This window comes from Sardina pilchardus, chromosome 17, assembly GCF_963854185.1.
Source record: "Sardina pilchardus chromosome 17, fSarPil1.1, whole genome shotgun sequence".
In the NCBI taxonomy this organism is placed as follows: Eukaryota; Metazoa; Chordata; class Actinopteri; order Clupeiformes; family Clupeidae; genus Sardina; species Sardina pilchardus.
In genome coordinates this window covers 2415025-2441809 of record NC_085010.1, presented here as the reverse complement: position 1 = coordinate 2441809, position 26785 = coordinate 2415025, and the positions used below count along the sequence as shown (strand labels likewise).

At 41.3% G+C, this 26785-nt stretch overlaps 2 protein-coding genes across 3 annotated transcripts; both read left to right on the top strand.

The window, feature by feature from the left end:
* The first annotated feature begins 67 nt into the window (after positions 1–67).
* On the top strand, positions 68–20663 carry cdpf1 (cysteine rich DPF motif domain containing 1). 2 transcript variants are annotated; one of them, XM_062518167.1, is made up of 6 exons: positions 68–350; positions 459–570; positions 713–896; positions 5687–5782; positions 13438–13530; positions 20603–20663. In XM_062518167.1, exons 1-3 carry the CDS (start codon positions 238–240, stop codon positions 830–832), a joined length of 345 nt encoding a protein of 114 aa, XP_062374151.1. In that variant the 5' UTR covers positions 68–237; the 3' UTR covers positions 833–896; positions 5687–5782; positions 13438–13530; positions 20603–20663. The 2 variants fall into 2 exon arrangements, with proteins under 2 accessions (XP_062374151.1, XP_062374150.1); XM_062518166.1 differs by lacking the exons at positions 13438–13530; positions 20603–20663 and having other exon boundaries at positions 5687–6166.
* Positions 7159–10758, top strand: cdkn1ba (cyclin dependent kinase inhibitor 1Ba). The gene is made up of 3 exons (XM_062518164.1): positions 7159–8088; positions 8548–8681; positions 9404–10758. Exons 1-2 carry the CDS (start codon positions 7623–7625, stop codon positions 8670–8672), a joined length of 591 nt encoding a protein of 196 aa, XP_062374148.1. The 5' UTR covers positions 7159–7622; the 3' UTR covers positions 8673–8681; positions 9404–10758.
* Positions 20664–26785: the final 6122 nt, after the last annotated feature.

Sequence of the window (26785 nt, the reverse complement as noted above, 5' to 3'; positions counted from 1 at the left end):
AACGCGTAATAAAGAAGACTGTTCTCTTTGCCTTGCCGTAGCTTCATCCGGACTCCCGTAACTGGAGAGCGCGTAAAGAGTCCGTGCGCAATGATGTTGGAGCGGCTTCAAACTGAAATCAGAGACATGTATTAAGCTGCATATGAAATGATAACGGCAGTTTAAACAATAACTTGTCTTAATTAATTCGGTATTTCTTCAACAGCTATTAGTATTTTAGCGAGTTTAAATCTTAATATGGAGATAAGTACTGAAGGATCTGTTCGTGGGATGTTTACTTGTGAAACGTGTGACCTGTCAACGCCGTTCACATACTATGGTCAGAAACCTCCAAACACAAGAGCCATAGTGTAGGTGAAAATTAGCCTAAACCAGACATTTTATGCCAGCTTAGTTTTTAGAATGTTACAACAGTTCAGTGAATAACATCCCTTCCCGACCTCCTTTGTTCACATTAGGCTCCTGGAAGAATCATATGTGTTAAAGGATCCTTTCAGTCCTAACAGAGACAAGTTCATCGTGTTAGGCGCAAGATGCACCTTGTGCAGTAAGGTGGTTTGCATCGGCACGGTAGGCTATGCTCCATTAATCTGATGTTTGAGAGACTCGTCTTCCTCTTAATTATGATTGTATATGTCCGTGTTTGTAATGTAAGCTGCCTATCATCAATGTAGACCTAGCCTACTTCATATGGTGTCTTTGTTGCTTTCAGGATTGCAGTCTATTCTACACTAAACGATTTTGTCTACCATGTGTGAGAGAAAATCTGGACCAGTTTCCCCAACAGATTCAGGCTGAGCTGGCGAAAAAGAAAGTACCCCAGCACACTTAGACTGAATTACGGGTTTGCAACCTAATGTGTGTTCCCCCAGAGAGAGAGAGAGTTGGAAATAATGGTAAGTGAGAACGTCATCATCATCCCTGTTCATGATCAATGAATTTGAAGTGCAGTTAGGTTGGTTGCTATTATCAGTTAAGGGAGCTTTGTTGTCAAAAATATCTTTTTGAACCATCATTAGGCCACTTATTGAGATACAGAAGACAGACATGCACGAAAACAGAAATGGCAAATTCTGCCTTAACTACACAACACTAGCCTATAGGCTATACATACCAAAAAACATGGATAACTTCAGTGGCGTATACTACGAAGCAAGGTTTACCGGCTTACCCTGGTGGCTTCAGGAGTAACATCTGATCAAAAGAACACTTTATTTTGCGGCATGTGTTGCTTCTGAAGTGACATAGCCTACACTTGGTGAAATGTAAAGTTTGTATACACTTGGGTGAAATAAAGTTTCAGTACAGAAAGTACTCAAACACTGGATTGTTGGACATGTGCATTCAAAAGTTTAGAGAAGGTCACATTAAGTTCACCTGTTAAGATTATAGTGGATTTTAGATTCATCCTGAAATTTCACACGAAAGCCAAATATCCCTAAGCTGGGTGAACCCTGCCTGACCTGCCGGCGAATTTGTATTTTGCCCGGCAGTGCAGGCTGGAAACCTGCACATCTATCTGGCTACCTGCTGTCCACAACCTTTGGGTCCAATCACAAACTAGCTCATCCAAAAGACGCACCCGGATCGTTGGTCTGATTGGTTGAAGGACTATCCAAGCGCACAGAGTCATTTGAACTATGCATTGCCCATTGGGGTGACTCCGTGTCAAATCAGGACACTTTCGGACCTCATCGTCATTCGTCACAGATTTTAACGAAACTTAGTAAACCTCAGAAATGAATTTGCCTTTGACTTATTGTATCTCCTTTACTGTAAGTCACACAGCAATAGTGTTATGTCGTTTGAAAGCTCTTTTCCAGTTCTATATTTTACAGAAATAGCATACGATACCCAAAATGAAAGGTACTGTAACTGAGTTATCAGAGATTATAATATTAAAAATTGAATAGCAAAGAAACCTATATTTTAAATTCTTCATTTTTTCCCTATAGCCTGTAATGTCATTGACATCTCCAGAAAATTTGGTCTGTGGTTTTTGAGGCATTGCAGAGATATTGTCATAGATTCTTCTACACATGCTTGCCACCAGTTATCGTTATACAGCCACAATGTACCCTTTGATGCATCACGGGCCCCGATGAAGTATAAAATGAGATTGTAGCTTTTGTTCCTCTTCTTGCAGTGCAACCTAAAGTGGAGGTGTATAACTTGTGACTCCAGTGTTGATTTTCATTATCATTCAGTGGCCAAGGAGTCCATTTAGTTCAGTTTTTGTTTTGTGTTACAGGTGAAGTACTTGTTTCATTTGTTCTCACCCTGACAACATTATGAAAGAAGCGTAATTAACTGAATTAGTTACACCTGTGTTTGCAATACAGTTTCATGTCAAAGTGGCCCATTAGTGACTTGAACCTATGTGATGCCACCTTATACAGTAGGTCACAATATCTCTGCAATGCCTCAAAAACCACAGACCAATTTTTCTGGAGATGTCAATGACATTACAGGCTAGCTTTAGGGAAAAAATGAAGACATTTAAATTATGTTTTGCTATTAAATTTGTAATATTATAATCTCTAATAACTCCACTACCTTTTATTGTTTTAAGTAACATATAGAGTAGAGCTGGGAAAGAGCTGTCAAACAACATAAGAACCATTTCTGTGTGACTTACAGTAAATGAGATACAATAAGTCAAAGGTATAGTGCCCGCCCCAATTTATTCAAACTTTCTTAGTCTGAATCTCCTTTAACATTGATGCAAGAAACGTGCAAATTCATTTCTAAGGGTTTCTCATATGACTAAATCAGCATACCAAGTTCGTTAAAATCTGTGACGATGAGGTCTGAAAGTGTCCTGATTTGACACGGAATCACCCATTGGTCACTCTTGAGCAGTAGAAATAGGCACAGACTCCCCACACTAATGTTCAATCTTAAAAGATTGAGCTTAGTATGGTGAATGCCAGACTAAAATATCCCTGAAGTTTTGTGAGTAGTGTGTTGTCTTGAGATTAGTGGTCACCTGTGTTTCCTGTGTAAAGCCCTATTCGGGATTAGTATTACCTGTGGACCTCTGGTCATTTTCAAATTATCGCCCCACCTCTGTGTTACTTGCAGCGCATTCGCACGGGATAAGCAAAGTCTGTAAATTACTCTATTTTCACTGACATTACACCCGGATATGTCGTATGCTAACGTCCGAAAACAACGCAGAAAGTAGAAAAGCTATGCAATTGCAATAGCAATCACTGAGATGCAGATTCGCACGGGATTAGTATTGTCACCGGACGTCTGTGTTTGGCGAAATACAGTAGGTAATTTGCGGCGGAATTTTTACTTTACAAATTACAGACATGGCACATTCGCACAGGATAAGATCTCAGGCATCCTCCGCAATTATCACAAATCACCAAAGGTTCACAGGTAATACTAATCCCGTGCAAATAGGGCTTAAGCCTTGCTTCGTAGTTAACCCCTCTGGCCTGCTCTCCCAAAATGAAGTGATGCAGTCCTGCATCTGGGCAAAATGTTGATTTTACTTGAGTTTGGTAATCAGTAGTAAGTCCACATCTCCCAGTAATCATCCCTGATGAACCATAGTGGCAAACTGAAGAACATGACTTGACTGTCTACTAGGGGTGTAAAGGTACACAAAAATTACGGTTTGGTGTGTACCTCGGTTTTCAAGTCACGCTCATGCTCAACACATTAAGCGGGAATAGAATTTTGAAAAGGTGTCAAAGGTGTTATTTTTTTTTACCTTAGTTCACTTATCAGGAATACGGTCCGCCACTTAAATCAACACTAAAGACAAATTGTTCTCAGGGTCCCCCTACAGTTGAGAAGCGCAATTAGCTGTTACTGCTGTACAGCACGATACAGGTGTGTCTCTGTAACAAATGATAAACATAACTCAGAGAAGATGGGATGCTGCCACTCAATTATGGCATGCAAATGGGATGCTGCCACTCAATTATTTTTTTTGCTGCTTAGTGATCATAACCATGGTGCAACACGACATTTGTATGCGTCTTCAGAACTTTTTGCCATGGAAGTAAATAACACATCCACGATCAGACATTTGTCATGGTTTGGCTGTCATGTTTTTGCAAACGCTCGAGTAAGAATACTAATAGTTTCATTTATGTCAGAGCGACAGATTTGCGAAATTGCATGGCTGTTATTTCAAATAGCATATTTTAAACTTATCGTTTAACCGGTTTCAACCGGCTGATGAGGCTCGGTGGTCGGTCGAGAAAATGTTTAGTTTTCGCCATCCCTAATAGAAAAGCCATTGGATGCCTGTGGGTAGGCCTTTGTTAAAAATGTGTTGACAGTTGGAAAAACATCATTACAACTTCATCATTACAACAACATCATTACAGCATTCAATAATGTTTATAATAAACTTTCAGAGGGGTAATTGACTTTTCTTACAGATGAAAATGACATAGACTTAACACTAACTGCTGTTTTGACATAGAGTTAAAACTATGTTAAGCCTAATTCAAGAGCTTGTAATAGAAAAGATGATGAACGCTATTTTGTGGAACGATCCATTGTGCTGAAATTGGCAACTGCCTAACTTTCCAAAACCAGTCTCTGGCTTAAGTGATGTCATGGTCTTTGGGTCAGAGTATGCCTCTCTTGAGTGCTCCTTGTGAGAGTGACACTCTGAAAGCAGAATTGTCACTTGTTTATTTAAATTCCAATGTAAATGTCATCAGTATGTTCGGAGAGGCAGTTTACAAAGGCATTGTTTATGTCGTTACACACATAACACCGCATTCCAAAGTTGATTGACGTGGTTGAGGTCAAGATCTGCTGAGTGCATGCGGTTTGCTTGCATAAAAGCAGAGACGGGTTCTTTATTAGCAGACATGATGTCTTTTAACATCATCTTGAACATTACACATCTAGACTCCTCGACACAGCGCTCCTAGTGCTTTCAGTAAGTGCACACTGATTGAGTGCTGTACTGTGTGGGGAGGCAGAGGGGATGGCTAGGGCCCAAGAGCAGATACATGCTTCTTGTGACAATATATTTTGCATTTCTTATTCAACCACTCCCTGCGCTCACCTGTGCCCTCAGCAAGGCATTTGCCAAGTTTGAAATCGGTCGGACGAATGGTTCAAGAGATATGTGAAGAACAGACAGATGTTCCTTGAATTAATAGATTGACTGTCAAAATGAGCGCTGGCATATTTTCAAATTGGAATCCTTTGAGAGTATCTATCGGAAACAACATTTCTGTCAGGTCCATCCGGAACCAACTAGAATCTAGTGTTCACAAATGTTCATGCTTTTTTACAGTGGTAACAAGTGCACTCATTTCTTATGGGGGTTTGTTACCCATGAATACTATTTAATAATGGGCCACATACATGTATGTTAATACTTTAATCAGATCATTGTGGCTTTCCAGAATTGGAGCCAACTCAAGCTATACAACTGTAGTAAACCTACAATAAAATACTTAGCATGCCAAGACCTATGATGAATGTATTGTAGAGAGTCCATACAGTGTTTCCTCATGCCACTGGCACATAAAACAAATTGAGGTTGATGAGGTTGACCAGGATTCACAATGTTACCTGCTTACACCGACTGAATGGACGTATTAGTACTACAATCAGAATAAAATACACCGTTGTTATTTTTTAGAACTAAGCTAACAAAACTGATGCCTATTTTACATTCTTCTCTCTTCCATCCCAGGCCTCAGAATGGCACCAGGCGTTGTCTCCTGAATGGCCTTGCTCCTGCTCTGACACACAGGCATTTTCTCTACTAAAAACAAATCCTCAGAAACAGGTGAATTCCACAGGACACTTAAGTCTTCAGTGAATCTACATTCTAATGTTGTGTATTTTAATTATTTGATTTAACTGCTACATTAGATTGGTTTAGTGTCTATTGAGAGTTGAAAATGCTTACTATTCCGCGTTGATATTGATATTAAATCACATCACAAAAGGTTTAGATATTTTACTGAGCGCTGTGAGTTTTGTTAGAAATGCAATAATTGATCTCAGAATTAAAAGCAGATTTGTGATGCAAACAAAATAGAATGTTTGTCTACCATTACCAACAAAGATGTGCTTGTTGTTGACTTGAACATGTAAATACTACGACGGACACAATAAACTTGATTTACCATCCCGACCACTTAAGAGTGAAAACCTCATCAAATTTAATTTTGCCATCTTGGGCTCTTTGAACTGCTCGGTTTGCTTGTCATGTGATGGTATGAAGCAATATTTTCTTGTACAAAATATGGCAAGTCATGTGTGCTTTAAACCACTGGATGGCAGTAGTTGCGTGCTTGCTGCTAGAGCTACTGTATAGTTATACAGCCTTGATTATAGTTGCTTGTGTGAGTATTGACAGGTATAGCCAGATATGTTCAGCTATTATGAAAGGGAAGCCTTGTCAAAGAAAGCTGCTTGTTGATTTTGGCAACATATATTTTTGTTAATGATTTGTTCATGCAGTACAGTGGTACAAATTTAATCAGGTCTCAAACCATTTAATGACTGCTGGATTGCAGACCCATGTACAGACATGGTAAAGTTTGGAGAATTGTAAGACTTAATTTGTTTCAGGTGACTGTTTGTAGCATGTGAGCAGTTGTCGAAACGTGTGTACATGGTACATAGTGCCAAAGTCTGTCAGAGATAAGATTGTTGCCAACTATGACATAGCCCTGAAGACTGCTGGTTAGATTACTTGTGAAACAAAGGTGAACCAGGTGACGACACAGTGCCCCCTGACTTTTCCAGGGAAGTATCTTAAGTTTCGAGATACATGGTTGGGACTAACCTACAAGCTATTTCAGAGTAAGTAACAAACCTCCTAAAGAGGAAACAGCTTTATTTTGATTGGAGAACAAAGACACAGGGCTCCACAAGGAGATTTTACTCTGCGCTAAAATATCCATGTTAGTCAATCACATGCTTGAAAAACATGCCCCAGGTCATACACACGCTGTTATGGTGTTCACCTCAAGGAAGCTCTGCTGCATCACAGAGTTTAATGAGGGAAGAAGTATTGCATAGTTTCGCCACTTTGGTGAAATGAGACGCGTTTAAAAGGAAGTCTGCAAACTGGAGCGCACAGACTCCGCACAAAAGAAACCTGTCTGAGTGGAGTGTTATTGCTTGTCTGTGGACCATAGAAAAACAATTAATTCAATGCGATGGGGAATCGGGAAGTCAAGCTGCATCAAAACAACGAAGTCACCAAAGTTTAGTGGATGCGTACATGTTCGCCTTAAAATGGGCGGTGCCTGTATTCTTATCCAATGAATATCGTTCTCTATTTAAATAGCTTTTGCTGTCAGTCTATTTTTCTCAGTCGGCTTCCTTTTCCATCGCCATATTGGCCACTCAGATGACTTGCCTGTTTTTCTTCGCTCTTACTACGAGACTAAACTGACAGGACAGCCCTGTTCAGCTGCAGTTTGTTTTCAAGTTCAAGTGATCGTAAGCTACTGCACGCATTGCCACACACTGAAGGGAGTTCGCCAAGATCGTATAGAATTTGGCCATGCACGCATTGGCCTTAATGTGGGCTTTAAACGGTTATTGTGGCAATAAGTGTTGGTAATCTCGGACTCTGTTGGTTACATAAATTGACGCACGGACATTTTCATATGTGGAAAATGTCAAATGTTCGTCTTTCTAATGGAAGTCCAACGCTGGAAAGGGTGGATTCTAGATCGACGGATCTCACCAGGGACCCCGTCTGCAGAAAGCTTTTCGGACCTGTTGATCATGAAGAGTTTAAGAGGGATTGTAAGGAGCAGATGCAAGAGATGACAAGAGCATCCAGCGAGTCATGGAGTTTTGATTTCGTCAATAACCAGCCTCTGCCTTCTGGGAAATTCGAGTGGAGCGAGGTAGATGGCAGAGACGTTCCCGAATTTTACACCAGACCTCCGCGTATACGCGCAGATTCCCCAGACAGCGTGGATCATAACGGGAATCATGACTTGAATACTATATTTCCTACTCCGTGTGCGAGTGGAGGAGGGCGCTCGGAGGACAGCGACGCTGATCGGAGTCAACAAGGGTTTTCGGAGACTCGTAATGCATCAAGGAAACGGCATGCAAGTCAAGGTAGGGTAGACTATACCAATCTAATCATAACGTATAGGTTAGGAGCAGGCTACCTATACCGATAGACTACACTGGTGTAGGCTACGTGTGACAACAAGTGCACTCAAGCTGGCCCAGTCTTTAGTTAACTTAACGTCAACAACACGGTAGCCTATAATACAGCCTATTCAGAAAACGTCTCGATTGACTAAGTAGCATAACCAGCAACAGTAGCCAAAATAACCAGCAATACAATATCTGAATGTTACATATCCGCTATTGATTTATCACATTGACCTCATTGATTAATTTATCAAATTAATTTCATTCAATAGCCTACATCAGATTTTTGCGTAATTAGATTTTATGAAGACATAGGCTACAATTTATGGCACGAGTTAGGATAGCCTATCTACAGTATGCACATGCAGGGAGTTCAAACATTGCGCGCAAGTGACATTTTCTGTCCCTCCCGTGCAGAATCTACGTGCCGAAGTAAAAGAGCCAACACAAGTTCCAGAGAGGTCGGCCGTGGTCGAGACACGACAGATCTGGTAGAACAGACGCCTAACAAATCTGGTCCAGGTCCTAACCACGAACGTTAACTTTCAAAGGTAAGTAGAACGTTAATGACAGTAGGCCAATTAGGATACAACTATGCATAGTCTGCTCATCGAAAAAAGATGCAATTGATGCGGTTAAACTGATCATCACTCCCTTGTCAACGAAGCATCACTGGGGGAGAATAAACGGTTTACCAAGGTGCAGCAACAGGGTATACAGACTATTTTACGGAGGCTAATCCATATACAGAACGGCTGATTACACGGTAGCAACTTTTATGACAGAGTGAAACTGGGGGATTTCACTTCACGACTCAGACCTACATGTTTCTGCCAACTCAACAATAACCTAAAATGTCTGTATTAGGCCTACCTCTGTAAGGTTTGACTGGACACAGCCCATAGCTTCACCTAGGTCTAGTTTAGAGTACATTTTCTGACCTCTGTGGTCAAGTGATGTCACTGTGAATTTTTATGATATCAAATGGCATCAATAAAGCTAAAATTGTTTACATGGTTTGCTTTTCCCAACAAAAGGAGGTACTGACTTTGAACCCCCCTGTAAAATCTATATCTGTCATAGATATGTTGTCCTATGATGTCAGTGATATCTTCATGTGACAGACTAGCCTACTGTCTTCATTTAAAAACATCTTTTGCTTATTCCAGTGTGGGCCTGCTTTTTTGTATAGCCTACAGTTTTCTGTAGCTGTAGTTGTACTGTAGCTGTTTGAAGGAAAATGTGAGAACTTTTTGTCTTTTTTCCCCCACAGACCTAACGATTCCTACCTTTTCCATGAAACACTCTTGGTGCTTGAAGAAGCCATGCGGATCTGCAGTGGGAAAAGACTCATAGCCCTACACGAAGATGGGAGGGCTTGTAGAAGCACTGATTTTTTACACTAAAGTTTTAGCACTCAAAGGAATACAGTTGCCTCAAAAGCAAACTATGTAGCAGTGTGCAATTGGATTTTGTCCTATTTTGCTCAGTTTTTTTTACTACCTATCTATAAATATTTGTTTTATATGTAGCACATACAAAGTAATATTGTGTACTTGTAATATTATAAATTTGTATTACAGTGTGTGACTTGAAGAATTGCAGTGCAGTTTTAAAATGTCTCCCCAAATTGCTGTTGGTCCTTCCAATGGAGGGTTCTCCTGTTCAGGTAATTATTAGTTAGATATTGACATCAGGGTTGAAATATTCTAAATCAAAAAGTGCCTATTTCATGAGATAAGTGCAGTTAATAAAAAAAGAGAGGGTTGCCGTTTTTAAGTAGGTCATAAAATAGAGATTGGGGGGCCATAACCTTTCAGTTACATTGCCTAGCTCAGAAAAAAAAATAGTTTACGTATAAATTATGGTTGGTGGCGAGTTTATTTTATTTGGGGTTAAATATGACTGTGAGCGAATGACGTTCTGCCAAAGCTTCAACACATTGGAAGGATGGGGTGGGGGTGGCCTGGGTGTTCAGGGGTGGTGTAAAGTTATATTCTATGGTGTATCTGATAGAATATAACAGTATTAAATCACTGGGATATCCCACTAAATTTATTTTGTGCCAGTTATATTGTTATTATTAGTTTTTATTCTTTTTTCCTAGAAGTAAAAATCCTACACAAAATTCTACTGAGCACTTATCACATAGCATACATAGCTTATGTGTACATTCAAAATGAATAAAAATCTTCATTTCATGCATTAATCACAGTATAGAATGATATTGGCTTTTAACACTGGGTTGTGCATCTTCAAACCACATTAATGCAAAGATGTCATTGTTATCACATTCATGGGTATTTGTGTTGATAATGTCATGGCATTATGATTAGAGAAGAATAAAGGGGAGCGAAGACGTTACACTGCTTTTATTTGTGTACAATTTTGAAGTTTATTTGTATATATTACTATGTAAGGAAACACTGAGGAAATTATACTAACTTATTTATGTTAGGCTTATGTTGTTTATGACTATCCAAAGTGGCATTTGTGCATTTTTTGTAAGTCCATAATTCTCAGATATAAAAAGAAATAAGTTGTGCAAATTTGCAAACTGAGCCTACTTTTAAAATGTGGATTTTGTATTGCATGTTTGAAAAATATTAAAAGAATATCAAAACCTGATTTTATTATATTTTCATTTTTTTTCATTATCATTGTTATCAATAGGCTATGTTATCTGTTGTCCTCAAAGATACCATTAGGCCTATAGGTGCATGCATGGACCCATCCAGTTCGGACCAAGAGCAACATATTTGAATATATCCCTCCGAAAAAGGGGCCCCATGCAGTGACCAAAAATGCTCGGAGCATATGGTATGCTCTCCTGTAGGCCTACTGCTAATTACGATTGGTGAAAAAACAGTTGGACAGGTCCAGGGGCAAAATATAGGCTACAGTACTAGATGGCTTATAGCCTATTATGTGTTAGACCAGCCATCTAAAGTACAGCAACATTTCTGGCTGAGTTTCCTCCATTTCACCTCACAACATCTCTCCATAAAGATTAGCTGACATCGTTATTCCATACTTTTGGTAGTTCTTTGCCCCGGTTTTGTGGTTCACCTGCACTGAATGCATTTCTATTGCAGATATGATCTCGTGTAGCCCACACATCGTAGCCTAATAGGTAACTTGGCCTGTTTAGGCCTACCACATTGGAGCAAGTAGGCTGCTCACTAGCGTTCTTCCTGGTGCTCGAGCTATCAATCCGCAAATACATTTCTTCAACTGAGAAAACAAGGACACGTTCTTTTAAAAAAAGGAAAGACAACTTGTCCCAGATACTGACATTCGGGTTGTCCAATCAGGTCATCATTAAGAAAAGCACACCACTTGTTGGAGCCACTAAGATCGCCCTTGCTTTAAAAGTGCGCTGAGTCAGTTTTTTCGGTACAGGGTGTTCTTTCGCTCGGTTCAGCCCTCAAGTATGCCCATTGGTCAGACAGTGATTTTTTTTTTCATCCGTGCAGGAGTAACATTGTGTGGAAGACTGGAGGCGCTGATATAGCCCTTGATACAGACGGAGGAAATATACGCAATGTTAACATCTGAAATGTATAGGTGATTTTATTTATTGCATAGTCAAATCATACCCTACAGCTGCACGATTACAAATGTTTGCGAGATTGCAAATGAAAACACGGTGGTTGCCTCGCACGCACCTCATTCAACAGTGTAAATGATTCGCCTTTCAGTGCGTTTTGAGCAGCACTTCTTATGAATTATTAGTTGAGCTGAGCAACGTTTCATTGGAAAGCCAACTCCATCGAGAACAGACAAAGAAAACATAATTAAATATAATACAATGATAAATTATTTGAGTCACATAACAATACATATTTTATACCATATACTGGGATGCAACCCAGACCTCATACCATCCTATAATCAGATAACTGTGGCTTTGTGCCACTCTGCCATAACTTGTGAGTCTAGTTTATGTAAGTATATATTATTGTAAAAAAAAAACTGGCATGGTCAAGCCTTAAACTTTTAACCTCACCATCAGACCATTATGCCGAGTTCAGCATCATACTGCCTAACATGACATCATTACTCCAAAGAGCCACGTTTGTCATGCCAGGTATGACCTCATCCCATTGGAGTGGGGTTGGTCGTCCTCTCCCTCTCACTAACTCAACTTAGTGAATGAATGTGTAAACCATTACCCACATCTCCTCAGATGCCCCCTGAGATCATGAGAGTGAGTGGATGTTTGAGGCAAAATGCAAGTTTACAAAAAAATGCCCCAGAAAATCCCATCCCTAAGGTAAAATGAGAAAATATCACATTTTATTGCATGGCAGATAATAAGAGGGGAAGAGTGGTAAAATCAGCTTAGTTTACAGCTGGAACTATTAATAGATATTTAGCTAGAGATTCAAACATGACTTCATATTTGGCATTTCCACTGCTGGGGGATCTGCGTGTTTTTTTTTTTTTTGGAAGTGCAACTTCCCATCTGCTTTGTATTTGTATTAATTTGAATGTTTTATGAGGGTAAGTAAAGCTTTTATTTTCCACCTCTCTTTGCCTAATCATGTGTTTGGGCTGAACTGTATAATTATGAACCTGCATCAGTGAGAGTGTGAGTCTCTGGCTAAGTTATCTCAGCTTGGCTTCGTAAGTGTTTCAAGAGGATGTAAACAAGCCCTCTGCCCAAGGGATCTCTCACACACTTTTGGCTCCCAGAGTTTCCCCGCTGTTAGCTCAAGTGCATTCTGTGTGTGTTTTGGGTTTGCGAAGTGTGTATGTGTGTGTGTGTGTGTGTGTGTGTGTGTGTGTGTGTGTGTGTGTGTGTGTGTGTGTGTGTGTGTGTGTTGGGTTTGCGAAGTGTGTGTGTGTTGGTCTCGAAAGCCTTGCACTTTCCCTCCAATTCCTCGTCTTATCACATGGTTTTCATTTCTCACATCTAGCCCTGAGCCCATATATGCATTTATATGTGTGTGAGTGAGTGTTTTGGGGGGTGTGGGGGTCATGGTTTAAAATAATGCTAGCAATCAACTCCTTAAGTGACCCATGTCCCTGCTAATCACAGAGCGACACGACTCTTCAGTAGTCATAGCACAAGCAGCTGGATGTTAGGTGCTATGCTAGCTGTGGCTACAATTAAACTGGCTTCAAATGTTAACCACAGTCACTGCATAAGAGCATGAACACATTGACCCCCCTCATCTTTAGACACAGTCATGTCATATCTGTTACAGTTCTTTTCACTCCCGTAGTGATCTGCTAGTCCAAAGATGTTTTGTTACTTATTGTGTCTTATTGTGTCTTATAGTTTCTGTATTCTGTTCACAGATGACACATTTTGTCTTGAGGGGAAATCTCAACAGGCAAAAGGCCGGCAGAGGTCAAGCTGACTTGCTCCCTGCAGTTACTGATTTCAAAAAGGTGACGACATAAAGTGACAATTATCTGAGGCTGCAAGTGTCCAAAGGCCAAAGGTTATCTGAGATGTATGAACTAAAACAGGACATTGTTGTTCTGGTCATCCAATGCTCTTTTCATGCCGTACAATCACAGAGAGCACCAGCAGAACAGTTCTTAGTCGCTTTGAAATAAAAAAATACTGAAGGATGAATCAGCAACACGAATATGCACTTAACGCTTTTGAGTCCCGTCAATAAGAATACTAAGACTTATTTGCAAAGCTGGGCAGTAAATAATGTATCACTGTTATCAGTTAAGTGCTATACAAATACTCCCCATGTGTTTTCAGTCCCCATTGTTGCAGAAGTCTAAACTGACTTCAGAACAGATCTTAAGGTTAATGTTTAGATGAAGTGAGAAGTCATGTAGTTGAGCATGCACTGATGTCATGCTTAGTGGGCCTGCAAGAAGTGTAAGTAAACCATATTTGACCCAATATAGAACACAGTAGTTAACCTTACTACCGATACACCACTGTGGTTTAGATGAAAGCTATTGGAAAACAGCAATTTGCATTTGGGTGAGGTGTTTTAAACCATTTGTCCCCTGTTACATATCTAAAGTTCCAAGCCAGCTCATCCACCAGTCACCCATTTAAAACAAGAACAACAAAAAATATGTTGCCTTCACCCATCCATTCTAAAGAAAGAGTTGTATTTGATCTATTTTTGTGATTTAGTGAGAAGGTATGGAAATAAATAAAGAAAGATGAATTGAGACAATTTTCTGTAGCCTACTACCACAGATAGAGCATACTGCTGAGGTGGCATCCCTCCCTATCAGCACAGGCAGCACATAACAACAGCTACAAAGCAGCTAACACCTACAGAGCACTACTGTGTGCCATTGCTCAGTCTTGGCTCAGATGTCAGACCCAGAACATCCTGCATGAGCCTGCCCCGTTTCAATCATAACAGTGTGAGACTGGTTGTAAATTACAGACACTAACCACCTACTCAAATAAGTATGTTATGAGCGTGACTCAACTCAAAACCAAGTGCATCAAGCATTCATCTCAAAATGACAAGATAGTGTGAATTTAATGAAATTGTGGCCTGAGTGATATGTGGATACATGGGTATGTGGACATATGAATGATCGTGAAATATATTGTTTCTCTATGTAATTCACATAGCCATGATGATTAAACATAGGTTGGAAATGAAGACGTCACAGATCATGGTATGCTTTGCTGATTTCTCTCTAAATAATGATGCACAAATGAACAATAAAGGCAAATGCATAATAACCCAGACAAAAGAGCCTCTTGTGAGTCATGGTCCATGCGGGCTCTCTGAGGAAAGCATCCCACTCAAAGAAAAGAACATCCTCAATCTTGAGTGACATGTAATTAGAGGGCCTGACAGCTGAGACCAAAACAACTCACTCTGACCACAGAGTCTACGGAGATAAAAGATCAAAGAGCATACAATACAACTCCTGCCCCATTCACAACTATACAACTGCTCTTCTGAGGCCGTCTGAGTTTGTTCATTAGAAAATATTCAATGGCACTTTGCGGCTAGACAGGATTTTTTAGCTTCATGTCTATGTTGTCTAAGAATGCCAGGCCGTAGACATTCTTCATCGTCATATGAAAGTTACAATCAAGCACAAACTTCACAGTGTTCACGGTGCTGTGGACACAAGCACATCAAGTGCAGAGTAAATCCACACACTAAATGGTGAGAGGACTGTTGGTGTGATATGACATCACACATAATGAAAATGAGTGTTAAAGTGTTAAATGCCCCACCATTACCTTTGCACATCAGTATAAGGCTGACATTTGTCAAACATTTTAGAATAGGCTGACTATCTGATAAAGAGCAAACACATTTTTAAACACATTTTTATATTAATATTGTTATGGTGTTACCCACAGTTAAGCACAGACTTGTCTCCAACACTGCCCTCTTTTGGAAGAAAGATGACAGTATGATTTAAATGCTGTTTATTACAGATAAATTGTTGTGTGTTTCCTCGCTAATTGTCTGTAGGTTGAGAACAATAGCAAAGTGAACCATAGAAATCTACTCTACACACAATGCAGTCCACAGCTGTTGTAGATCTACGAAGAAAACAGGGGGGCGCTTTACCACATGGCCCGAGCTGTGCATGGAGATGTGTACCCATCTGTAGAGAACAGATAAGAGAAACCACAATCTGTTTTATTTTCATGGTGTTTGGCTGCCAAAAAACCCAAAAAACTACCAAACGGTGGAATGTGTTGGCGCACACTAATGGAGCACGGCCCTCATTACTGCCATCCTTGGCACACAGTCTAATCCAGTACAACTGAGAATACTGTATGTGATATAACACAGAAAGCAGACTAGACTCTCAAACCTTCTTGTATGGTTGTATGTCAGGTTGTATTTGTTCTATTTGCTATCAGAATACTAAAAGAGCATTATACCACGCCACATTGCAGAGGAAAGAATATCAACAGCAATATATATATATGAGAGAGAGAGAGAGAGAAAGAGAGAGAGAGAAAGAGAAAGATCCTAACTGGGCACTATAAGAACATACACTCACAAGCATTTCAGTCGTGCAAGTCAAGGCATGATGAACAAGGTATATAAATCAGCTATTGTTGTCGTTATTTATTGACTTGTTTGCACAAGTTCATACGGACTGAGATGGATAGGTCAGGTAATGGATGTTATTGGCCTTTCTTTTCATGTCGGGAGTCCAGAGATGACCTTTGAAGATCTTTATAGCCCTATGACATGGCATCCCTGTTATGTGTGACACTCGAGGGAATACCCATTGTGTCTTTTGTTTATGACAAACCCTTGTAATTTCAAGCACACATTGTACGCATGTACTTACTTGGTGTGAGGGTGCATTTCAGGAAAGATTTTAAACATACTGTAGAATTACCTTGTTTATTCGTGTGTGTGTGTCTTGTGTGTGTGTGCGTGTGTTTGTGCGCGTGTGTGTGCATGCACGCGTGTCTGTGTGTGTGTCTGTGTCGGTGTTTGTGTGTGTGTGTGTGTGTGTGTGTGTCTGTGTAATATTAGAAAAATATTAAAAGAGCTAAATTCATTTTTAAAACAGAAAAGGCAAAACAATTAGGTTTTTATTTAGTATTCGACTGTTGTTTCTCATAGCCAAAAAGCATCCTGTCACTGCAGAGTGAAGAAAAGTCTGTTGAGGATCACGTCATGACTTTATAGTAGTGAGAATGGAAGCCCCTTTTGTGCTCTGTGCTTGAACTCTATTGTTGACCTCTCTCTCCCACACACACACACACACACACACACACACACACACACACACACACACACACACACACACACACACACACACACACACACACACACAGACACACACACACACACACACACACACACACACAGAAATGAAAGACAGACACAAGTTTGCGTGCTGATGGTTACACTAAACCCTGAGGCGGAGTGGGGAGACTTGAATATTCCACAGGAAAGTCAGATGAAAGAGCGGCATCCCTGTTTATTAGGCTTCTCTTTCAGCTGGCCATAGAGCACAGCTCATAAAGCCCTCTAATCACATTAGACTGGCCGCCTAGAGCCCCACGGGGGCACAGAGGGTGGGACATACAGAGGAGGAGAGAGGAGAGGCATCTTCTGAGATATGGAGGAGACACAGAGGAGAGGCATCTTCTGAGATACAGAGGAGACGCAGAGGAGAGGCATCCTCTGAGATATGGAGGAGGAGGTGCAGAGGAGAGGCATCTTCTGAGATACAGAGGAGAGAGGAGAGGGATCTTCTGAGATATGGAGGATAGAGGTCTTCAGTGGGAAGAGAGGCAGAGGAGAAGAAGGTGGAGATCCAGAGAGTGAGTAGGAGATGGAGAGGGATCTTCTGAGATATGGAGGAGAGAGAGATCCAGATGAGAGGGAGATGGTGATCCAGAGGAGAGGGACAGAGCTCTTCTGCTGGAGGTCCAGTAAGGGCTCAAGAAGGCCCTGGAGACCCTTCACCACACCATTCTCTCCTCCAGAGAACCTCTGATCATAGAATATCACCTGTGGACCCAGTGTTTGAAATGCAGATAATAATACTTGTTTATTAAGTTTTCGTGTCTTTCAGTTGTCAACCTAGAAACTAAAAAAGTAAAAAAAAATAGCCATTTGCAGGGAGCATCAAAACAACACAGACAGTTTAGACATTATAAAGGCATTAAAATGGTTATTGAAAATAACACGGAACAGAATTGGGATGATCCTATTTTGATATTTGTATAAGCATTTGATTATTGACTGGTCTTGTTATACGTGGTTAAATAATGGATATAAAATGGAATGGAAATGTACCAGTTTTTCCTGCAAACAATGATAGCACAAAATATAAAATGCAACATGAAATTCATTCTAATTGGACCAGATCAACAGAACCTAGTGCTAATTGTCTTAAAACATGTAAAACAGAGACATGTTAGTGAAGATATTATAAAACCTGTAAATTGCACAGTGTCCTTGGGTGACTTTAGAGGCCCTTATAAATAACACAAATTATTACTATTGTTATTATTATTAGTGAAGAAGAAGAATGTAGTGTTCCCATGTTCCCAAGTCATACACTTCCAGTTGGGGAAAAGGAAGAAAACATCACCATAAATAACCTTTCTACTGAGGAAATACTACTGGTCACACAGAGCTTTGTGTGACGCACTTAACAGGACAGAGTTTTAGTTCCACATGGCTGAGACCTACAAAAGCCTGTACGTGCAGAGATGTACACGTGATATGTACGGTAAGGTCAGGCTGTGTTAACTAAAACTGGGAAGCGTTTCAATGTTTAAAGTACTCTGACGTGTGGTGATATCAGTGGAAATTGGGCCAGGGACCAGGAGCGTTTCCCTGCACTGGGTACATACTGTATCTTGGATTAAGTAGAGCAATAAAGCCCGTATCACTGGCATATCACTCCAATGCCATATAGCTGTCTGATACTACAGCCTCGGCCCTATTTACTATCTGATATGCTATCTATAATGACCAAAATAGTAGACCAATATACTGCTCTAATGTTTGTAGGATACATATTATACACAATATGCACACATACTGTATACACAGACACTTGATATTCAAGTGTGCAACGATTACATCTGGTAACCCTCTGTCTCTGGATATATTTATTCACTGGATATGCATAGGTTTATGTAAAGGCTGATGTTTGAGAACTCTGAGAAAGTTATCCAGGATTATACAAGAAACTCTACCTCCATGTTGTCTCATTTGATGATGAAATGTTGTAATGCCATAACATTGTATAATATCTTCCATATATTGAATCAAACTCCTTGGCATGGTTTGTATGTGTGTCTGTGAAGGTGCACAAAATAATATGCCTCGAAGGAAACTATAAAGTAAGGGTTGACATAACGTTGTGAAAACCTGCTGTGCCTCCAGATTCTGTAGGGAGAGAACTAGGATTTTGGCACCCTTAGTTTAGATGGCTATTTGGCCCGATACAAGCCCTCTGCGTGCAAGCAGAGCGCAGGGACATGAGCCTAGATAAGATTGCTTCTCTCATCAGTGCAAGCTGAGCGCCCAAACAGGGGAACTCTGCACTGCTGGCCAAGTCCTCTGAGGTGAACTATGCATCATGCTCCATGTTATCTCTGACACCATGTATTCAGCACACAACATGGGGAGGTGCTGCTTCAGAGTCCTGAGTGTGGGTTTACATGAGGCCAGTCCTATAGCCTGTCCTGTCTAACCTCCAACAGCAATATGTGAAACCTGCCACATATACACCCATACACTTCAGAATCTTGCCCTCAACTCAGACTAGACCCTTGAAAGGGTCCAGAGCAGTGTGATTTACGGTTCAGAGGTACAACTCTCACGCAGGGAGCCTGTGTCCAATTTCACAAGCCATTGCAATTTGTTGCATCTACATTTCAATGATAATTGCAGTTGCTGGCCAAGTTTGTATTAATTTATGTGATGGAAGACTTGCCATTGGGTGTCCTTCCACAAAAGGGTAGCCCGACAGAGGGTGGGGAGAGAGCGTGGTCGGAAAGTTCCAGTGAAAAGAAAAGAAAAAGGGAGGAAATGTGGAAAGGTTTCATAGGCTACTTCATGTTTGTTGCCTTGGCGGTCAAGGAGTCATGGCAACCAGTTCAGTCCTGGACCACAAAAGAGATCACACACTCATCCAGTTCACACAAAGGAAGATTAACTCTGTTGATGTGAGAACATATGTGTGTGTGTGTGTGTGCAGCCCAACCTTTGATATCTTGAAAAAACATTCAATAATATTCCTTGATGTTTAACAATTGCCATAAACAATCACTTGCTGCAAAAGAAAGAAAATTGTATGTATTGTATGGAAGCACTTTATAAATCACATTACATTCTGGCATGCTTTTTAAATAATAATACCCTTCCCAGTCTATTTTCAGACCATCTGGTTATTACGGGAGAGACATTTTTAGCACTGAGGCATTCTTGTGTTTTTTCCACCTCGTATTACTAAAGCGAAGAGTTCGAGCGAAGCCCTTCGAACCACAACATGAGACTACGTCATAACTGCTAAAATATAGAGCTTCCTTAAGTACAAGGGAGCACTCATTTAGGCACTCGCGTTTGGACCAGTGATGAGATCAAGAGTCTGTCATATTCGCTCAGCTGAAATGAGCTTAGCAGCTCGCAGAAGGGCTGACAGCAAGACTTTGGGCTAAGCGCGTGCACCGGGGGAGAAGGGGAGATTTAGAGTCTGTGACATAGTAGAGCTGACTGAGACTGACTCACATTTGCATTCCATCAGTGTCATCAAGAAATGGCTGCTGACAGGCAACACACAAACATAAAAATGTATTTGTTTGCCTAGTGTCATAATAAGAGAGAGAGAGAGAGAGAGAGAAGTAATTCATAGTTAATTGCTGTAGTTGTGTGACCCCGTGCTGCCTACTTGTTGCTGGGAAATCAGAGTCTTGTTTACTAATGGGCATGACAGATACATGGAAGCTCTTCGCTGACAGTGACATCTGTGGTCACACACTTGTTAAACTATTTATGGTTTTGTTTTTCAGTAAGGCTAAATGATGGGTGGACTCCTATGCAAAGGGACATTCAACGTCTCCAGTGTCAACAGAAACCAAACAAACCCCAGTGACCTTTTGCGTAGTCAGGTGAGAACCAAATCAATTCTGTTGGATTAACCCGTCTCTTACAGTATGAACTCAACATCTGGTGCTGACTTTTGTTTTGAACCAGTTAATTGAATAACTCACCTTACAGGAAATTCCTGTCAGGCCAGATGCTGTAATTTTCTTTGAAATATTTTGTTGTCCAGCTGCTTTCAACCATTGTCCACAGGATGTCAGGTGCTTTGTATGGAGATATGCTTTGTTGTTTTGAACATAGCACCTATTTGTCTGTCTGTCGTCTCTGAGAGCTGTTCTGCCTCATTGCTCGAGGGCACACGCGAGGCCTCCTCATTGCTTTTGACCTCGAAACAGTTTGAAGGAATGAGAGCAATCACTACCTCATCATTATTATGAGGACATGTCACTCCTCAGAAACACTGACACGCGAAAAAAAACAAACAACTGCCATCCTAGACATAGTTAAGCCATAAAAGGAGATTGGTTGTAAAACACTAATCTGCAGATGTCAGACTTAGGGAATGTGCCATTGAGTTATAAAGAGGGAGGAGTGATTAAAGTGGGTATGGCCAAGGTGATAGCCATTAATGGCATGTCATATTCAGTGAGCTGGTGCCATGACGGTAAGGCAGGACAGGGCGGTAGCGGTTCCTAGGGTTTGTCCCAGGGGTGACTCACCCTCTGGAAATGGCCCTCATTGCACTAGGATGGCATGTGATCATTCTCAGTCATTCTTCAGCACCGATGACAAGCCTCACACTCGCCCGTTCAACATGTACACACACACACACACACACACATGCACACACACACACACACACACACACACACAGAAGAGTGCACTGTCACACACATGCCTCTTTAGTGTGGGCCACATTCCAAGCCTTAGTCTGGCCCAAGCCCTTCCCTTACTCTCACACACGCACCCTCTGTTTACCAATGGCCACCACAGTGCAGTGCTTCATAGGCATTGGTTCTCTGTCACATGTACACGCATAAACAAATAAGATGGCAGTGGCCTTCCATTGTCACGCTATTCCACCATTAAGCTAGAATAAACTTTAAACAAATAGACTTTGAATTAATAAAGTTAATGTTGAAATCATCCACCAGTAAACACATGCCGCTGCTAGGGCAAACACAGATCCTTTGAGATGCTGGGTGTTACAACGTAAAGGTCCCTCTTTTGGCACATGATGTCATCCCTGCCCAGCCCCGACCAAAACACACGGAGCAAACAGAGATGTCGTGTAACGTAGACACAATTCCAGTGGTCCGTGACTAACGCCTTCCATATCAGAGCGAGAGTGGTAAACACCCAGCCGCACCCTGTCATAGGCCTGTCCCTGGGATCCTCACGGCTGCACAGACTCCAGCCATACTGTGAAATGAAGCTCTCCATTTGTTATTGTAGCCAACGCTGGCTCCTTGACCATATAATCTCAAGGGCGGAGTGTGTGATGACGTTGCCAAAATCCCTGCGCTTGTTTTGTTATTTGATCTAAAAAATAAACAAAAAGGGGAAAAGTGCCCTTTTTAGACTGGCACAGCAGCTTTTGTTGCTGGAATATAAGACACAGACTCACTCTTTTAGGAATAAGACACAGACTCACTCGTTCTCTTGTGCTCTGAGAGCAGAAAGGGAGCTACTGCTCACAACATTCAGGAGGCAGCTACTAACTTCTGAGGCCTGGAATCCCCTTTCATTTGCTTTAGCATTGTTTGCTGGACACAGTGAAGATATTGCCGTATGTACAGTATGTACACTGTTGCCAAACTACACTCCATCTCCAGATCCCTGGTAGTCTGGGGGACTCTTTCACATAGAGAATAGAAGCTGGCAACTCTCCATTGGAAAACGTTTGCAACACTTGCATTGTGAAGGGCACTAACTTTGAAATCATTGGTCCAGCCTTATCAATCATTTATGGACCACACGTAGTTCCACATCTTTACATTTTCCCACCCTGTGTATAAATTGTCAAAGGAACAAATATGTTTAAATAATGATAAGAGGTTCCTATTCCTAATGTTACTTCCTCGCCTAAACAGTAAACAGCATCAACATTCTGGAAACAATGTATGTAGGTCTACCTTTGCTATAAATACATTTCTGCATTTTTCCAACCACATTGTTTGATGTTTTCAGGTGTTGCTACTTCTGTTTATCACAATAAGTTTTGGTTTCGTCTTCCCTGAGATTTTTCTTGTCTGATGGAAACGGTTATGAATGGATAGATTTCCCTGACAGAAGATCTAGGGGACCGGGGCCAGGCTAGATTCTTGGGCCCTATATGTGGTTGCAGGGTTGGGGTTCAATTAATGTGACTTACTGTAAGAGATTATGTTTTGATTGGCAGATGAGAGGTGGCGCTAATGCAAATGAGAGAACCAATCAAATGCTCTAAATTTGAGTGTTTAAGAAATGAATGGAGCCTGTCTACATGGTAAAAGGATCCATAGTGACAGAATAAATATGCTATATTCCAGACATATGGTTTTAAAAGTCTTACAGAAAATAATTCAAATGTAATCCCTTTATAAGTTATGCAATGTTAAGCTAATTTATGATAATAACATGTATTGCTAATTTACCACAAGCAAGATTCCGTGGGTCAGGTCAATGCTCTCAAACACCACATAATAACTTTAGTCATTTTTCCTGAGATTGTAATTTAAAATTGTAATTGTTCATTTAAATATGATTTAAACTAGGGCCCTATCTCAGATAGCAAGAGTTTGTTCGTAAGTCTTGAGTCTGTCTTTTGAGGGGAAGTTGCCATATAATAAGAATGTTCAAATGAGTCTGAGCCACACCTAACCGTTTTTTTCTTTTCTCATTTTCTCCAATACTTCATCTTCACATGTTTCTCTGACTCACCACCCACAATAATGTAGCCTACTTCACATATAGTATATGGAGGCGGTTAAAAATCCCCCAGGAAATGGTTTGACGGTCGCTACTTTGCTAATGACTGATCATTACAATAGGTCTGTGAAGACAGTTTAAGCACCACACAAAAAAATCTGCAATTCAGGGCTTGGAAAACGAATTACCTTCAAGATTTGAGAGGGGCAGAGACCAAAAACCACAGGCAAGGAGAGAACTGAGGGAAGGGCAAGGCGAGAGCTTTATGAACTCATTTTACCTGCACTAGTGTTGTGTGTTCAGGTTTCACACGGAGCTGCACAGCCCACACCATCCAGCGGCGCGCTGCTCCTACGGCCCGGGCCCGGGCCCGGCCCTGCAGCGTGACGAGGGAGGAGCGCACGCGAGGTGCCCCGGCTCCTTTTTTTCCTCCTCTGTAGGGAGTTTTGATGCCTGAGGCGGCACGAGTCCCAGCATGCCTCTCTCTCAGTGGGCCGTCTCGGGTTTAGTGCCTGGGGAGAGGGTGTCCACACGGAGCACGGGAATGTCTGAACCGCAGGCGGCACACGCCACTTCCACTCCTCCATTAATGTCCCCGGATTAGGAACAGGTGGTTAATACGATTCCATTTCAGAAACTTTTCCTATATCTCCTCGACGGTGTTTCTGCCTCTGCAGCAACAAAAATATAGGAGGAAATTTAGTTAATAGCTGTCCTGTGAACTATACGTTTTTTTTAATATCCTACAGATGTTAATGCATTCAACTTCAGTCCTTGCCGCTCTGATAAAAAAAAAGACCGAGATGACAACATGATAAAGGCTTCGGTGTCTGCTACCATAGCTACCAGCACAACCTCAGACAAGTACCAATGACAACCTACATTCCATCGAGTCTTTCACCTGAGACACAACTCTGTTTGAGCTATTATTGTGCATGTCTGGCGTAGTTGGAGTTTGATCCACTTGGCACAGCACACAGCAACAAGTAATACTAAACGAATTCCAGAGGATATGAGAGAAGCCAAACATCTTACATAAGTGCTCTATTACAAAATGCATTAGTGACTTTGAGATTTAAAGGAATCCACCATTTGCTTATGCATAATTTTTAATCTCCTTTGTGAGAGCTCCGATTACAACGCTTACGCTGTGAAATGATAAAAGTGTTGGAAGGGCCAGAGACCTAAACAAAAACAGCTGTATCATCCCTGCCAGAGCTGGACTGCTGTCCCTGGTGCCTCTAATCAGGCCGCACACACCTTAGTCTGTGTTCCGTCCCTAATCTCTCATGATAACCCCCCCTGAGCTATCTGGCTGTGCTCATATTTACACTTTCTCTTGTGACATTTGAAATATTTCAAAGGCAACCCCCAGGACACGAGGGTGCAGTGGAGAGAGGAGAGCGTCCCCTGATTAGCATCTGTTGTGTGTTGATGTGCTCACATGTGCTATAGAGGTCCTCTGTCTCTTGTGCACTACACTTATCACAGCAGCACAGAGCGCCAGCCACTGGCCTCTAATCAACTACGGCATCTCATCGCACAATTTTCTAACTTTGTTAGACTTGACTGATCCAGTCTTTTGCATTTTTTTGGTTTGAACGGAGTGAGAACTGGGGGGCAGGGGATGATACAGACTTCAAACATAAGCCCCCACACACTCACTCACAGATATAAACACAGACATAAGCACACACAAATACAGTTAGTATGGGAAAAGTTGTTTATCTGAAGTGTCGTCATCATTTTCTCTTGTTAGTCTTCTCAGAGCTTCTATTTACTGTGGGGAAATTCGATCCAATTCAATTAACACATTACGTGTGCCAGCCTAAGGGCACAGCCCGAGCCTGTACAGTTGGATGGGATAATTGTTTGATTCAATTGGCGGTGTGAAAGGTAGTAGAAAGGCCTCTCAGTAGTGAGATGTGCACACGCAGCTGTGGGGCCTGGAGAACGTTCACGCCCTGCCGCCGTGACTCCGTGACTGGTGTGCCCCCTCCTCCTACGAGTTTCACCTGACTTCATTTAGCAGACATGTGCTCTTCCCAAATAAACAGCCCCCACGTGAGCCTCCCTACGTCTGTCTGCACGCGCCCAGACCCCAAGCCCCCAGGCAGCCGTGCAGCCCGGGATTGCTGTCTTGCACTCTGGTGGGGGGAGGAGGAGGAGTGGGCTGAAGCAGGAGAGAACAGAGCACCTTGAGCCCATGAGCTGCAGAGAGCAGCTTCCTCTGCTCTTGCTTTTATATGGTGTGAGAGGACAACAGGAGAGCAGGGACATCTGGGACATCTGTTTCTGACAGCATTAGTCTTGCAGTGTCTTAAAGCGTATTACTGTGCTTTTGTTGCTCAGTGTAACAGAGTAATGTATGAACAACGTTTCATACATTTAGTAATGTGGACCTAATTTTTAATCTGTTGCTCGAGGGGTTCCTGTTGAAACATTCAAAACCAACGCAGATACTTAGAAATGAAAATGAGCCAAAGTTGAAAAATCTAAATTTCAATAATAAAAAAAAAATGATGAAATGGCAAACTCCATAATACTTTTTTTATTTTTATTTTTTACTTTATTTGTGTTATTCCATTAGTTACCATTAGCTCAATGTTGTTTTTTTGTGCCACCGGAAATACCTTGGGAACACGCATGTTTGTTTATGCAGTTGAAAGGGTCTATACTGTAATTGGTCCTACTTTGTGTTAAATGTCCTTTGTGTTTTAGTGTAAGATAAGTAATCAATACCACATGTAATATCAGAAGGAACTGCACTTACATTCATCGACTATAAAGTAAAAAAGTAGGCCTACCTAAAGACTCTAGGTAGGATCCATTTTTTTCCCCGAGATCACTGAATATAATAATATATTTGGTGGACGTAAGGTATTTTTGAATAACTATTCTTCCCATACTACTGCAATGATATGTCATTCCACCTTTCTTTCTCACACCATCTCATGTCTACAGGAAGTTTCTCAGTTTCTCTCTTTCTCCCATAAGGCCAGACAGGTGACCATGTCATGCTACAGTGGCAGCCAAACAACTGTCTACCATGCTGAGACAGGAAGGATGTAATCATGGATCATGCTGTCATGTTAAGACATTGAACCACCAGGATTTATTGAAATGTTTTGCTTTCTGAGGTGCCTGCGGGGTGTTTTCTGCCCAGTTCCATCTTAACCTGAATTCCTGTAGGCTTACCGTCTGCCAGGGAAGCATTTGTAAAATTCTGTGCTTCAAGG

Excerpts from the sequence above, each read along its gene's own strand:
- cdpf1 (XM_062518167.1), top strand. The coding sequence starts at position 238 with ATGGAGATAAGTACTGAAGGATCTGTTCGTGGGATGTTTACTTGTGAA. Across the intron at positions 351-458 it reads CCAAACACAAGAGCCATAGT|GCTCCTGGAAGAATCATATG; the intron begins GTAGGTGAAAAT and ends TGTTCACATTAG. Across the intron at positions 571-712 it reads AGGTGGTTTGCATCGGCACG|GATTGCAGTCTATTCTACAC; the intron begins GTAGGCTATGCT and ends TGTTGCTTTCAG.
- cdkn1ba (XM_062518164.1), top strand. The coding sequence starts at position 7,623 with ATGTGGAAAATGTCAAATGTTCGTCTTTCTAATGGAAGTCCAACGCTG. Across the intron at positions 8,089-8,547 it reads GAAACGGCATGCAAGTCAAG|AATCTACGTGCCGAAGTAAA; the intron begins GTAGGGTAGACT and ends CCTCCCGTGCAG.